Source organism: Lampetra fluviatilis, chromosome 34 (assembly GCF_964198595.1).
Source record: "Lampetra fluviatilis chromosome 34, kcLamFluv1.1, whole genome shotgun sequence".
NCBI lineage: Eukaryota > Metazoa > Chordata > Hyperoartia > Petromyzontiformes > Petromyzontidae > Lampetra > Lampetra fluviatilis.
Window position 1 is genome coordinate 5,514,466 of NC_136308.1, and position 16,484 is coordinate 5,530,949.

Sequence of the window (16,484 nt, forward strand, 5' to 3'; positions counted from 1 at the left end):
CCAGTGAAGATTTGTACTTAAGATTGGAAGTCAGAGGTGCCACATTCACATTATAATTTGATAGAATGAGCCATTGTATTCCAAAATCAATTTGGTGGGTAGAATCCTGCAACATTTAATTTTTTTTCTTTGGCATGAAGCCGCCACTGAAGAGATAAACTGTGAGCGCCGTTCTTAACTAAAAATCCTTTGCATAGACGAACCACATTAAGTTCTGCCTGCTAGAGATAGTCTTGTTAATATTACTACAGCATATTCTTTGGGTCTTTCGGTAAAGCCACGTAGATAGAACAAATAATAAAAATAATAACAATATCACGACGTTTCCATCGCAACACAAGCAATCGTCATCAGGTGAAAAATATAGCTCCTGAGGCAGGAAAAAATATATGGTGGGAGCGCTGTTAAGGCCGGGAGTTGAAAAGGTTTGAGATGGGTGTAGCCCAAGGGTCAGCGGGCGGCGCTAGACATGAAATTTGCATGTAAATGTAAGATCGGAAAAATCTTGACAAACGAAGCTGTGGGGGTGGCCATTGTATCGTGAGAGATTATCGTGTCAGTGTAAGAAATGTGCTTGTAAATGTAAGCTCGGAGAGAGCTCCGAAAGAGCCATCGCCACACTACTACAGCACTGACACAGCATTCTAGACCACCAAGGAATCAATTGTACCCATAATGTGACAGTCAAACAAAAATTTCTTAATATTGCTCAAATCTGTAAAATTTTCCCGAGTAGATGAAAAGCCATGTTTAATATGATACATGTAATAAGTTTATGTGCTGAGATCATCAACACACTATGCTTGAGAACTCTATTTAATAACAGGGGGTTGCCTGGATTTTAACCCAGGATTTTAGTTGTGCCAGACCCAGCGCTCTAACCTCTAAGCCACCTGGCTCCTCCCTTGCACTCTCGACAGTAGTCGAGACCTCGGTTTCATCACTGGGGGCTTCAACGAGGATCCGAACTCAGGTTTCCAACGATGCAAGCATAGCGTCCTGACCCCCGAAACCACCCAGTCAACTTCCCTGAACCCGTCCAATGTTAAGTGCAGTCCACTACAGAGCTAACGGCACGAAAACCCTCTATTAATTGGTGCAGCGTGTCCGTTCCCCGTCTGTCTATCCCCTACCGTGTATAAACGGTTGAGTTTATGTTGACGGTGGTGTGTACGTGCGTCGCAACGCGATGTAACGGGCCCGCATTGCCTCAATAACAAAAAAAAATCCCTGCTAATTAACCTTCCCTCACCTCCTCACCACCAAGTCCACCGCCACCCTTCCTCCCTGTTTGACTATGAGGTCACGCTCACACCCCCACTCCACTCTCTCGCCCACACCAGCCCAACCCTCGCCCTGACCCTAACCGCTTGGGGGCGTCCTCGCCACGCGGCAAGCCTGACGCCCCGCCAAGCCATCGCCATTCTCTGCCTGCCGGATGAATTTCTCCACGGGTTTTATCCATTCATTAAAATCAATCGTGCTTGTCATTTTTTTAGGCTGCGCATCATTTTTTTTTACCTCTTCGCTCCCCACGGGAATGACAACCTCAGCAAGTCTTTTCGCTTTCGTCCCGTGAGGGTTTGGAAATTAGAACGGCGGCATCGCTCATTAGTGCAAAATTTCGATTTCTTGCAGTTTTGAGCTTTTGCGAAATATTTTCCTTCCAGATTTGTTTCTGAATTCTCGCCCACGAACAAATTACTGGGAATGCACCCCGTACCAGACGATAAGTAGATGTGAGCCTGGAATGGGCTTGGATAGGCAACCACCATACGGGACTGGGGGGCTACGTGGTGGGCAGCAGAGCACGTCACTTCAAAATGCATTGTTGTCCTGTACTTCTGTGCTCTCGCATCTTATCCCGCCACCATCGCCAACCCACACTGACCAGCATGTCGTGAACTATTGTCACATGGCTCCCATGACCCATACGGTGTGGGTAGGTCCCCAATGCAGCAGTGGATTGACTAATGGGCTGCACATGAAGATTCTCAGAGCTGCACGATGCCAATTTAGGTCTTGGATCCGGTCCCTTGTTATGACTCTTACGGATGTCCCACCGGGAGTGAGCGACGACTCTCGTAACCGTCACGCACGAGCGAGGCACGAGCATGGCCCGTGCTCGTGCGCCCTGATGGCGCAGCTGCCTGCCGACCCCCCCCCCCCCCCGGGATCCGTGGAGCGGGGAAAACCCCCTCGCCTTGCCTTCCCGCACCCCCCGCCGGCAGTACACGGCAATGCCCGCCGAGCCCAGCTGTCCTGCCTTGCCACGAATATGAGTGACCGCGCGATCAGTACAAAACTGGGCCCCACTACGTGTGGCTGTCGGGGCCGGCGTAATGACACGGAGCGAGCGAGCGAGCGATGCATCGGCCGGTGTGTTTGAGGAATGCTGCTGCAAATGAGTGCACTGCCGCTGCTGCACCTATGTGCTTGTCAGTAAAATTGACTTTCAGGAGATGGATGTCAAGTGAAATTACTTTGTTCCCTACGCGTTGCGTCCTTGTTAACGCCCGCTTCCTTCCTGGCATTGAACGGGGCAATTCAGTGAAAGGTGTTGTTGCTTGTTTACTGTTGGTGATGGCCACCTTAATGTGAACCTGTGCTCCCCATCAGTGCATCCAATCGGCAATAATAATAATTACTACGGCAATTTCTATAACGCCATAATGTGGCAAGCCATTTTAAGGGGCCAGTGACCTGGGAATCAAATTGAATGCAAGGAAACAGTATGTGTTAAAAGCGGTGTATAAATAGACTGCGGGGCTATGTTGTGGCCTGCAGAGGGCAGGTCTGCAAAATCCATAGTTTCACTGCCATCGACTTTCGCCAGCCCACGACCAGCGTGGCAGAACACGGTCGATTAACTCCCACAACTCTCACGGAGCAGCGAGGCCCTCATCTAGCAGCAGATTGACAATATTATCTGACTCTTCTTCTTGACTTCTCAGTCCAAAGCCTGAATCTTCGTCTCACGATACCACAACTCCACGCTGTGGTTGTTTTAGCCATAGCTCACGAAAAATGGTTGTTTCATATTCCTTCCCACCAATTTTAATGTGAAGCATCTGACCGAGCTAATTCATAATCATCATGATTCGCCATGATCTACCCACTGATGGACAAATGCCTCCCTTTGATGGCACCATCCCTAAAAATCATCCCACGAGGCCACAATCCATTTCGCTGCTGTGCACAAGCTGATCTCGTTGCTCCATACCCACCGAAACTAAATCACCGGCTGGAATAAAAGGCACATTTCCGTGATAATTAATCATTACTTATTTATCCAGGAAAGCCACACTGCATCGTAGGGCTCTTTTTCAGGAGGGTCTTGCATTGGGTTTTATTTTAAGATGTTTCCAAACAATTAATGATGAGTGTGTCCGTACAAGTATGGGAGGAAACCGGAACACCTGGAGAATACCCACACGAGTGAGAGGGGTGCAACGCTCTATCCACGTACAGATGGAAACAGATGGCAATTAGTCCACTTGCTCTCTTGCTTTCCCCTGGCGAGCCACGGTATGGCACCTCGAAGGCCACGGGAAGGGAGATTCACAACTTCTGCGCGACGATCCACCTACCAACCCTCGCTGACTCCATGGCGCAGGGTTACCGGCGTGCGCCACCCAAAACGATGGCTCGTTGTTGTTCTTGACTTTTCCCCCATACCCCCTGCACAGGAGGCCCTCGTGGTTGTCTCGGTTACGCCTGGCGAAACGAAGACGGCCCAACGCCTATGCGCAATCGCGCTCTTGTGAGCCATCGGTTGAGCTGCCACCTCTTGATGTATAACAACGACCGGGACATAGGAAGAAAGAATATCTCGCACAATACCCAGGAGGGTGAACCACGTGTAGATGCATTGTCTCGTCAAAGTCAACGTGATTTATTTTCAAATAAGCTTGGAGGCGGCGCTTTTCTCCTGTCTGTGGCCCTTAGCCAGTGGTGGAAATTCTACATTTCTTATTGCGAGGACAAGTATATCTATACGACAGTCACTGTTGTCTTCACCACAAATTGGTACTCGTTTTATTGACCCCTGAGGGATGTTGGACTGTGTCCACCCACCCCCAACCAGGATTTGAATGCGCTCGCTGCCGTTGAGCCGCCTGGCCCGAGTGGTGCATTAATACCGCGCAACAAACTAAAATCGGGGGAACCTGTAAACGTCCCGGGAAGATTGACACTTTTCCCTCGGGTCATCGGCCCCAGAAAACCAAAACAGGCGGAAATGCCACTCGAGATTGTGCGGGCCGCTGGTGCCAAGTTGGGTTGCATTTAAGGAGACCAGCGGACATAAATCTTTTGCACCCAAGAGCTCTTTTTCAATCGCGGATTTTCATAATGAGGAAACCCTCCGGTGCAGTAGAACGCCGAGTGGGTGCTGATGGGCTGGCTGATGAAACGCTCGGTTTACTGCCTCCGGGCGCATGCTTCTGGTAACATTCGTAGTTTTATCCTTCGGCGACTCGCTTACAATTTCCATGGGCAGATTTGCAATGCTGCTTAGTAGTGTTAGAGGATATTTTTACTTGAAAAAAGAAATCTCAATTACAATAACAGTTCAGATGCCAGGAGCATCGTTCTATGGCAGGATCATGAGAGGTGGCAGCTTGGGCGAGGCCATCATCCAACAGTGGATAAACCATGGCTGATGATCCAGGAAAGCTTGACTGTGAATCAAGACTCATTTTAAATTGGGTCATGCCTTGGGATCTTCGGTCAGTTCCATTACTGAGTGTTTGGCTTTACGTCGGAGGAAATCTGATCAGCCAGAGAAAACCCGCATCGAGTGCCATCTTCTGCCCCCAATCTGAGCTCCATGCATACAACACCTGGTAAGCCTCAGTGGTCACCCAGTGAAGTACCATTCGGGCTTAACCCTTTGCTTAGCTTCCAAGACTGTAATCTATTTTGACGAGCCAAGAAAGTCATGGCAAGAATAATAATAAAGGCTACATGTGCGTTGCCTTTGCGTTTTAAAGATATGCGCGCATCGTAGAATCTTTGCTGTAGATCTGATGGCAACGATGGTGGCTGCGATCGTTTCACGACAACAATGTGCAAAGAGAAGCCACCATAGCAGTCCTTGTGTTCGGGGACACGTATGTGTGAAGGTGACCATGAAGAGCAACTCGCAGGAGGGCTTCTTCTGCTGTGTTTAATCCGCACACTGCATGTGCCGACGTGCATCGCTTGACAGTTTCGTGCAGGTGGCCGCTGCGATGAATATCCACCGGCTCGCCAAGAGATGGTGTGACTCAGGTGCTAATTAAAGACGGTCCAGTATACATAGGCGTGTACGCATTCACACACGGCACCAGCAAACGGCTCGGTGGGAAATGCACAAATTACGGGAGTTTCTGCGCGGCACTGTGCCTCTCGGTGCAATCGTTCAATATTGTGGCAAGTTAAATGTTACGCTTGCGCGCAGTTATTATTATTACGTAGCATGTGCAAATAAATTATATGGGTGCGATGGTGTGTCGCCCGCGGCCAAATCACCTGCAGTGCCGCCGGGTCTTGTCAAATCTCGGAACTTCAGCAGGGTCGAGCCTGCACAGTGTTCGGATGAGTGAGCATAATGCATGACGGGTGTTAAGAACCATTTTGAAGATCCGACGGAGGAACATAGGCCACTTGGTTCCTCTCTGCTGCCACGACGACAGAGTGGGGACCGCTCCCAACCGTGTCCCAACCGTGTCCCAACACCAACCACATGCACGGGAGGAGGTCGTTGATATTTCCTTCCATCAATGAAACGATCAGGAGACTCGCCAAACTGCGAATGCGGTGAGGTGCAAACCGTCAGGCGTGTCACTGATGGCCGCCCAACCGAGACATCGCGCGTGGTCTGGTGGAAGAAGCGGACTACACTCTGCTATCGCCCCGGATGCTGTGCAGTGGCTTAGAGAATAAGAAATACAGTTGTAGCCTGTTGTGCTTTTTAAACGTCATGAAAGAAGAAGAACAACAGGCTACGTAGTGGGCAGCAAAATCCATTGTTCCTGTATTTTTTTACGACGGCTCTTGGAGTGGCCTGCCTAGCTGTGGCCCAGGGAGAGATGTAGAGAGCACGTTAACGAGATGAGAGCGATAACCAAACCTGTGGATATTGGGGAGCTGCAGACCAGAGATGAAGATGAGTGAAAAAGGTGGTCCACATGTCCAGACATTATTACATTGCAATTCAATATTATATCATAACATCTGTATACGCGACGCTATGGCGTTAAGACATTGCGCTAATGTGATACATGAGGTTGCGTGACCTGCAAGCATTGGTTAGTTTGGTGTTGTGTCAGGAAGGTAAAGTTGTGACCCTGGAACTGCTTTGCTCATGCCTCCGCTGAAGCAAACTTTAGAGAGTGTTTGGTCTACTCATCCACGTTGATCGGACATGTTGGAAGAGGTGGGCATACCCACACTAACGTAACATAGCAACCGTCGTTCACCACTAAGTGGTGGTGATGTCACCACGGTGCTTGTGCCATGCTCGGTGCATTTTGAGGCCACGTGAATTGTCGATGGCTCGCTGGCAGGAGTTCATGGAACAGACCCAGGTGCCATGGGTTGTCTTGAGTACGATGGCTGGCACTCTACTCACTGTTGTAAGCATCACTCCCCTGCCCTCCACCGTTGGATTGATATACAGTGCTGTACGTGTACATGCATTAACTCTTAGCAAAGGCCATCATAGTCTCTTGCTTGGCAGAGCAGCTCAGACGCAAGCATGGGCTGTAGTAGTTGTGTGTTAAGCAGATGAGTGGAGTGCTAGAGTCTGGGGTAAGCTTTTGTCCGAGTGTCATCCTCCTGATTTGTTCCACTGTGCACGTCGACAGCCTAAGAGGATTACAGCGCATTTTTTTCACCGCCACTGCCATCCTTGAGAGGCTTAGTAGGGCCCTGATCTCATTGAAAACCTCTTCATCCCCAACAATGCTGGGCATTATTTACAAGTGAAAACTACCGAATTAATACCTGACTCAAGATCACATGCGTTTGCGAGTGTGATAAGAGATGTCGCGTCGGTACGGCAACTGTGGGTCGTCTCTGTTCGAAGGCCACATTCTGCATTGCGCAATCGTATGGTTTACAGGGAATCTCTCTCGCTCTCTCAAAATTCAAGGGTCCTGCCCCTGGTTTGTTGAGGCCCCAAGCAGCGCAGTTAGGGTCGTCTTTTTTTACTCTCGCATGCCTTTTCAAAACTAGACATTTGAACCTCATGGCGGGACCCCGGGGGTCCCATAAGCCCCCGGCTCTCGCATGAACTGCAATGCGATGTCATTTTATGTCTATTGAAGGCGAACGATACCGCGATCTAGTCCTCTCGACGAGCTCTACATGACGCGCTAATCAAGGTTTTGTTTCTTCTGCGCATTCGTCCTCGCTTCGCTTGGACGAACAGAATGATCCACGCTCGGTGGGTCGCGGCGTTCATGTGCGCGTTGGGACAGAGTCGCCAAAAATAATTAATTAACTACGATTTTGACTTCCGTTTTTTCGGGACCCTGGGGTCCCGCCATAAGGTTCATATCGGGGCACCAGGAGTGGCTGGCTGGCCGAATAAATCTACTCATGGAATTTTCGAGGAAGCTGTGCTACTTATTTGCAGTGCATTTTGAAGATTTATCAATACAGTAGTCCCTCGGTTAACAGTGACATTGGTTAACGGTTTTTCGGTGAACGCTTCGCCTCCCATGGGGGACCTCCATTGTTTCGACTGACGTTAATTTTTTTATTAACGGTTCGTTTACGTGATGCATGCGGGGCGCCAATTTTGGCCAATCCGAGAATAATGCTTCATGCTTTTAACATGTAATTCCTGTACTCGATTGACAGTTATTTCGGTTAACAGTAGTTTTTCGTGGAACGGTTTGAAAACATTCACCAAGGGTCTACTGTAATACATGCAACTCGTTTATGAAATGTCTTTCGCTTGTTGAGCGAGGTAACATGGGAAGATTGCGTGGGGCGGTAACCTGGCCGAGCATCTGGCGCGCCGTTCGCTCAGCGGCTGCCTTGGTTAATACCGTGGGTGTCTATGCAATAAAACCTGCGCTATTTGCTTCACAGTAGGCATTCAAGATCGATCCAATGACATTATTAAAAGCAAAAAATAGTACACCATATTACGCCGGTGTCATGGTTCAGATTTTACCGAATTTTATTAATGACTCGCAAATTGTTTAATTTTAGTAAAGCCAGACGAATGCCCCGCTTGCAGGGACAGCTGCCAGCGAAGGATACCCTGAGATGTACCGCATGGGAGCCGACGTGTAAACACCAAGTGACAATGACGATGAAAGCGTGCGTGGCGCGTGCCGTGTCTGGCAGGTGTCCCCAGATAAGACCCGCTATGCCGTGGGCAGCATCCTGAGCGAGGGAGGAGAGGCCCCGTCGGAGGACCTGTGCAAGCTCTTCGAAAAATTCGGCTTCCGGATCGTCTCCTTCCCGGAGGTCACGCACGTGGTGAAGACCACGTTCCCGTACACCACCTTCCTCTCCATCTTCCTGGCCATCTACAGGGTGGGCCCTGCGCTGGGCAGCTACATCAAGGTGAGGCGGCAACAACCCTCTCCCACCCAACCCGCCCCACCCATCGCATTTGCTCTTTGCACGTTCAGTTGGGTGACCTCCAACTCGATCACTTCGCTGATAATCCTCGCAGTGCTGTGCAGTCACCTCCCAGTTTTCATCCCAGGTGCACTTCTGCGGCCGTCTGGAGCACTCTTCCGTTCTATATTAGGAAGCCACTGGAGCTACGCACTTTAAAATCTAGATTGAAAACAAGTTTCTTTAGAACTGTTTTTTGTGTTTAGTCGGTGTTGTCCTTCCTCCGTCCCTCTGATCAGCACGGTTGGCTAAGTACGGTGTGAAATAAGTTCAACATACATACACATGTACATAGACATGTTGGCTGGGAGGAGAGGGGAGGAAAGGATACACTTTTTATGCCAAGGTCACACATGCGACCTCTTTCCTTTCTCTTCCTGCCTCTGCCCTCGTGCTTCTGGGCTTTGGAACTCCCTTCTACTGTCCCCAGGTGCCTGTAATCCTTGCTGAATTCACAAAATATATCAACTCTTCACTTAACTGCTTCAACAAGGAGTGCTGTTGTTTCCGTTGGTCTCTTGGAGTTTTGGGTTTGTGCTAAAGCAACTGTGATTGACAAACAATCACAGACCCTGAGTTTGGAGGATTTTAATATTCATAAACTTATCTTGTATTAACAATTTAGGGGTCTTCAATTGTCTTGTGTCTGTTATGTGTCCTTGTACAACAGTTTTAAGTGGCTAAAATTTGCTTTCAACATATTCATAAATTGCATTTATTTGACGATACCATTTTTACTTTGTGCAATTTTCCCAAAATTTCAGTTACAATTTTCAAACGCCTATGACCATTTTTTATCCGATTGCTCGATTTAATCGGCACTTGGGAGCCAAGCCAAGCAAAGTCTCGCCTGATTCGTGCTTGGATCGTTGACCACCAGGGCTTTTCCAGGTGTTGTTCACATGGAGCTGCAACGTGGCCATGAGATGGCAATGCTGAGTATCTCTCCCCTCGTGTGCTTGGGCCTTGCAGTACCCCAGTTCCCTGCCACAGGCCAAACCCTCACTCACGGCAGTGGCCTAACATCCGAATGCAGGACCCTCCGGCGAGAGTTTCTCGGCTAAATAATTGGCTTCTTAAATTTTTTTTATGAAATCGACCGTTTCATTATATAGCGAATGCATTCAGTCCATTGAGCAGAATTTTCATTTCGCAAAACCTTTTGTTGCAAGGTGTCATGAGAATACACAAGCTTGAAAACCTGGATTAATTGTCAGAATACATCAAAGAAAGGGAGCCCATTCTCCCACCACCACCACCACCACCATGCAATTGCACCCAAGTGAAAAATGTGCGATTCATTCAGGCAGTAAGTCACCATTATAATTGTGTAAAATTGTCACCTTTGATGAATTTTTTCATTAGTGCATGGAGAAAATGACTTAATCGGGAACCTTTCTTGAAATATTTGCCAGTGGGTTCAGAAAGGCACTGCTTTTAGTCAGCGTTTTAAATGACTGAGCCACTCTGAAATTGGTGCGCAATCCATCCCCGGAGCTTTTACAAATGTAATGGTTCACTTAGCAGCAGAGTGATCACATGCCACCCAAGTGCCCTCTGAATACAATGCGTTAAGTGAGCAGTGTTTTGACATTTGGCTTGCAAACCCTGTAGCGATTCTAAATTGTTATCACCATTATTATGAAACGCGGTGATGAATTACTCTGCAGGCTTTGCTGTGTGTCGTGTTCAAGGCTTGCCAACACAAACCGTTGGTGTTCTGTACTTCAGAGATGCTGTCTTAACAGCGCCAATCTTTGACAAGGCAATGGAACCTGCAGTCATGCCCGCTCGCTTACAAGTGAAATTGATTTGCTTTTTTAAGAAACGTACACCCTCGACCGACTCTGTGGCTTTAACTTTCGCACCAAATTCATGTTCACGGCAGAGAAAAGCATTAGGGGCCTGGCTGTCCAATTACTTCGAGAATCGATTACGCGACAGATTGGATAACGCAAATATAGTTGGGGGGAAAAAGGTCACACTTCTGTTCTAGAATGTTCCGCGAGACGCGAGGTGATGGGCGGGGCTCCGCGATGACATCGGCATCATCAGGCGCGTCAAGCTGGGCGTGGTTTTTCTCGGGGGAAGGGGGGGGGCTTCCCGCTTTCAGGAGGCAGGATGTTGGGGTGGCCTGAGTAGTGACCGACAAAGTAGTCGATTATAATTTCTGATTGATTAATCAACATAATTGACTCGTGGGCCCAGCTGTAAGTAAAAAAAACATTTTCCAAACAGTGAGAGAGGGAGACTCTGCATGTCCCCAATGCTTTGCCTTCTGCAAGGATCGTGCTCAGTCGCACTCCGGCACGCGGCCCTCCCTTGCAACGACGTCTCGCGTGACTGCCGAGCCCTCGGATGCCCCTCGACCGTCAATGGCGGGGCGCGGTGGCACAGCCGAGTGCCAGCGTTGCCGGCTGCCGCGGGTTAAACGCTCCATCGCCGGGGCCTCGTCCTTCATGCCGCGTTTTTTCTGCTCTCTTATGGCCAAGTCAGCAGCTGTTTCGGGTGCATCTGTTTTTTGCTGAGCAGAGGAAAGTTTGCTTTGCCAGTGCCTACGGCGCTTGCGGGCAGAATCTAATCAACACGCGGGTGCTTCTGCGCGAGCCATAAATATTTTAGGGGCACCGCGTTGAGTGTAGGCGCCTGCTTTTGGAGGTGGCATGTTTTGCAAGTGAGGCCGTGCTTTGCGTCTCTTAAGCTATGCCGTGTTGCATGAATGGGAATTATTAGCGCCTCGTACGTGATTTTTTTTATCTTCGAACATTTGCTCTATTGACTTTCTACTGTGCAGTGTTGCTGATGTAAGCAATGTTCCAGTGAATGGACTGACGTCCCCTTGAGTGTTAAGCCATTGCAAATTGTGGTATTTGGGTTTTACTTCAATGTTACTGCACGCTTGTCAAAAAACCAATGCATTGTTTTTACAGTTAAAGTAGATGCATATTAATGTATACATTCAGATATCAACTCACTGTGCGTTTTAGTGAAGCTTTTTAAGTAATAGACAAATAGATACACCTCTTTGCCCCCTGGCTTAAATTTTTTACGTATTTCTTTGGGTCTATCATCAATCTGGTGTTTCAAGCATATAAACACGCCGTTACAGGTCTCATCAGCAGTCAGGCTTTCTAGAACAGATACAATTACGTGGTGTGTGTCCACCACCACTTCGGTGGACGTCTTCTACGCGTTCCACGGATATATTTGATGAATTTGGTAAGTTTTTGTTTGAATAGATGAACCACCCGCTGCGCAGCGGTAAACCGGTTGGAAGTGCCTCCGCAGAGCGACATTGTACAAAAAACAAAAACGGTCGAAAAATATTTTCCCCGTCAAGGACGGCCCGTTGATCTCGTAAGTTGTTAAGCTTCATCCCGCCCTGCGTGATCGGTGCAGGCGTGAGAGGGGTGCACCTTCTGAAGTCCCAGGAGGAGGAGTTTGGGCGAATACGCTCTGGGCCACTAACCCAGCACTGCCAGTTGGTGTTCCCAGGGATTCTTATAATTAGTGCACTGGCAGTGATGCATCTGTTGCCCGTGTGCTCGAGGGCGAGAAAATAGCCAGCTATTGCCCCCCGCCCCTCACCCCCCGCTGCCCGCCACCTCCCCCCCCCCATTCACGATTCTATACGTTGCCACAGTTGCATTGAAGAATCATTGTTTTTGTATTTACACTGCAGTGCATGGTGGTAGACCTCTAGTGGTTGCAGGAGTCACATCAACCAGTAACTTGCCAAATATATGATCGAAACACAATTGATTATGACTTGCGCGAGCCAATGCGTTATATGTATTGTAAGCAGAATAATTGATTTCAGATGACGAATTGATGCATCGCTATACCCCCCGAGCATCGTAACCACCCCACCCCCCCCCAACTTTGATCTTTTATCCTCCTGGATGAAGGCCTCTCCCCCCCCCCACCTCCCCCAAGGTCACGTCAGCCGGGGAAAGCTTGTTTGAGCGTCAGTTGGTGAAGAAGGGAGACCCAGAACCCGTTGAGAAATGTCACTCTCCACTGATTAGAGCCATGGCCCAGAATCAAACTCATGGCGTGTGGTTTGTAGTGCAGTACACTAATAATTGCGCCACCACTCCTACCATCATTTGTAAATACTTTTAAACATTGTGGTCGTCAAACAACAATGACTTTTGATGCACTCAAAATGCCGGTGACAGATTTATTTCCAAGGTAACATTTGTGTTGATAAACAACTTTTCAGTCGGCCTAGCATTTGCGGTAATTGCTTCGATTGTGCCGGGCACCGTCACGGTCAGATCAAAGGCTCCGGACCATCTTGAAGCGGCTTGGTTTTGTTTTTTTGATCTCACAAGGAGGGAATTGCGTACAGCATTGGCATTTGGGCTAAGGTTTCGCTAATTGCATTGCGCGCCATGTCGCTTTGATAGTGGTGTTGCTTCACGATGGCCGACTCTGCGATGTTTATTGATGCAGTTGTATTCAGACACCTGTGTAAGTCCAAAATGGCGATTGTAATTTCTGTAGGTAAATAATAACGTAGGTGGCTTTGTTCAACAAGCAACTGTGAAGTTATTTCCTCTCCAAGGGTGTGCATTGGGAGAAATGAATCGCGCAAGAATCACTTCACCGCACTCGAAGCCATTCCTACTTAAATGCAGAGCAAGATGCATGCTTAGCTCTCCCGTGTGTTTCCGGATTGCACCGCACGTCTCTCCGCATGATGTCCAACGTTTTGTTCCACATGCTGGGAGCCTCTTCCGGAACTGTTTAGTTCCGATATAGCACAACGATGCAGCACGACAATGCCGTGTTTATTCATCGGTGTCGGCGTCCGCAGGACTCCGCTGTCTTCTTAACATTTAGCATTTCCCTTTCGGGCCACAGGTCGTGCACAGAGAGAGCTGCCACCTGACTCCCCTTGCCAGCTACCCACAATCCCCGGTGAATGCTTAGCTCTCCGATGTGTTTGTGGGTTGTACAGCGTGCTGCTCGGCATAATGTCCAAAGTGTTTCGCTTCACATGCTGGAAGCTTCTACCCCCCAACCATACACCCCTATCCTCGCGATTCCGTGAAAAGTCACGACATTGTCTGGTGTTTCCATGACCGCTCCACAAACTTTCAGCCATCTGCCATTCGTTTACAAATGGCTTGAACAGAAAGTGCAGCTTAACCCTGGCCGACTTATTATTACAGTAATTATTTATTTCTAATGTTTCCTGTAGTTAAAGTGTGTGTATCTGAAGATCCCAATCTGCGTAATTTCAGTGCAGTGACAATTTCTATCCAGCCAGGTGGCTCAGCGGTAGTCATTGGCTTCAAAGGTTGTGGTTGACCTATGGATAAACTCGCCCTTACCATGGGAACATGGAATTTTCCACCGCAGGCCATCAGAGCTTTAAAAAATATTTGAACACCACCCCATTGCTCATGCGAGCAGAGACATCACTTTGACAATGAACCGCAAAATTATCGTCTGAAGCATCAACGAAGTGCAGCTGGGCGACAGCAAAGCGAAATGCAGATCCAGCAATTTGTAGGCAGTTGGAAACCCGCCGGGGCCTTTCCCACATGGATGAGTGCACATCTTTTGAGTTTTGTCTTTGATCTCCTGGGATGCCCGTCATGGCTACCTTGGCTGAACCAGCGGCCCCTTTGCCCTCGATCCTACTCGAGCAGAATCAGGTGCCCATCGCGTGCCACTTGGGAGTGCGGTGATGGGCCGTTGTTGAGTTCAAACGGCGCAAGATGCGTTTTCTCTCCTGCCACACTTGTGGATGGGCCGCAAGTGCCGTTCGACGTTTAGACGTTGGTCTTTCGTGAAGGCCTTGATATCGGCATCCTCTGTCATCTTAGAGTGTTTGGCTGCTTTACATTTCCACATGGTAATCCGCTTCATTGATCTCTCGTTTGTGGCCGGGTCGTTCCTAAAAAAGAGCTATATAGCTAAGTGGGCTTTACCTGGTAAAATATTTTTAATAGTTTGAATAGTTTAATCTCATACACAAGTGGTGGACTCGAGAGATGCCGCCACTTGTGTGGTTTGAAGAATGGCAGGCTCGGTTCTTGCGTACAACAAATAAAGTTTCCACGTACGTGGTGCCGTATGACTTTACGCAAACCCTCATAGGCAGCTGCCTGTAATTAAATTAAGTCCTCAGTGACTGCACAAAAGAAAACACTTATCAAGTTACATTTATTTCTGCACTTAATGTGGCTGGATGCTAGCTCTGAAAATTAAAACATTCCAGTTTGAGTGTCATGTGATGAACATTATTCTCACTTATTTACTGTTTTAAGTTCACTCGTTTCGGGTTAGTTTGTTTTCTTTGTGCACGTTATGATTTTAATGTAAACAATTGATAGTGGAATGTATTACAAATGTAAACTTTGTATTAATATGATGGAATTAAGCTACGGTAACGGCGTTAAAGATATGAATGCATGCGGGGTATATGGAGGTGCGGGCTATCTGAAATTTCGATTTAAAGCTTTCGTGACTGCAGGGATTCATCTTCTTGGTTCTTTCGGTAAAGTCACGTAGAATAATAAAATAATAAGTAGTACTAATCACATATCTGCATTTCCCATAAATATGCTAAATTCCTCTTGATATGCAAATTCCTTTGTCAAGGCGCTCTTCCCCCTCCAACCCAGCTTAAATATACGCTGCCAAGCCTGGTGGTGTTTCATTCGGACGCTGTCTTTCTGACAGACCTGTTCTTCACCTGAGGACGGCTGCTTGCGTTGTGGCCGAAACGTCGCGAGAATGATTTTATAATGTTTTATTTTATTGTTTTATTATTTCCCTTCTACGTGACTTTACCGAAAGAACCAAGAAGATGTATCTGAAATTTGTTTTACACAAAACGCTATTTTTGCGGGGTATCTGCGTCTGCGGGTTATATGCGTATGCGGACTATGTGCGGGAAAATACGGTAAGCATCACGGGATTTATCACGTTTCCAAGTGTGTGCACAGTAGTGTTAAGTATTTCCTGAGGTCAGATTAGTCAGCCGTACATTGGGGGAGAGACAGCAGCAGAATGGGTTGCATTGCAAACCAGAAGGGGTTGGGGGGCGGCGGGGTGCCTTGCCGAGGCAGATTCGCGAAGATAAATGACCTTGAGGGAGACCCCATTAGGGAAGGACGAATCATGGAAGTGAAGTTTGATAGCCTGAGGTAGTGCAGGAGCCTAACAAGCTGATGAAGCATTAAATATTCCCCTCTATTACGTGAGAATCTAAGGCCGCGGTGTTTGTAAATTCTTGACAAGCAATTAATTGAGATGCAATGAATATTTTTTATTTATTAAAAATGCAAACGGCTATTATCACCGTGCTGTTGAAAGAGCTGCAGACGAAATAGCCACAACTCTGCCATTCGTGCAGGAAAAGTATACGTAACAAAAATAATTTCTGACCGTACAATTTCACATGCATGTGGTGGCAGTGGTGCCAAAGGGGGTCAAAGCATGAAGTAGTGCAGCAGATCAGAATCAGAATATTTCTTTATACTGGAGGAATCCGATGAGCTCTCGAGTTCTTTTTCACAGATGTCCAGTAGCGATCCTGGGTTCAGCCGCACGTGGTTAAACCTTCTCAAGTTTAGTGAGATGATTATCTCAGCCCAGTAACAAATAATGACTTCACTAAAAGCTATCGCATTCAACGTGGCGTTTTACTTATTTGTCCAAATGCCAGATGAAAAAAATATAAATCTTTGATTGTTATTGATCTGTGTAGCAGGGTGTGTGGGAAATTACATTGCCGTGTTTATGGATAAAACGTCTCTTTAAGGGATCTCAGAAGTAGCTCTGTCATGTGTCCGTCTGTGGGCCGTTCTCTGCTAGGGTTCTGAATGGACACTAGGCCT

The 16,484-nt window shown here is 47.8% G+C and overlaps 1 protein-coding gene across 1 annotated transcript in view; it reads left to right on the forward strand.

Annotated features, from left to right (window-relative positions):
* Positions 1–16,484, forward strand: part of TEX264 (testis expressed 264, ER-phagy receptor) — a 160,897-nt gene that overhangs the window by 30,033 nt on the left and 114,380 nt on the right. The window contains exon 2 of the mRNA XM_078872380.1: positions 8,347–8,568. Coding sequence (XP_078728506.1) covers positions 8,347–8,568 — 222 coding nt within the window. The remainder of the gene's footprint in view (positions 1–8,346; positions 8,569–16,484) is intronic.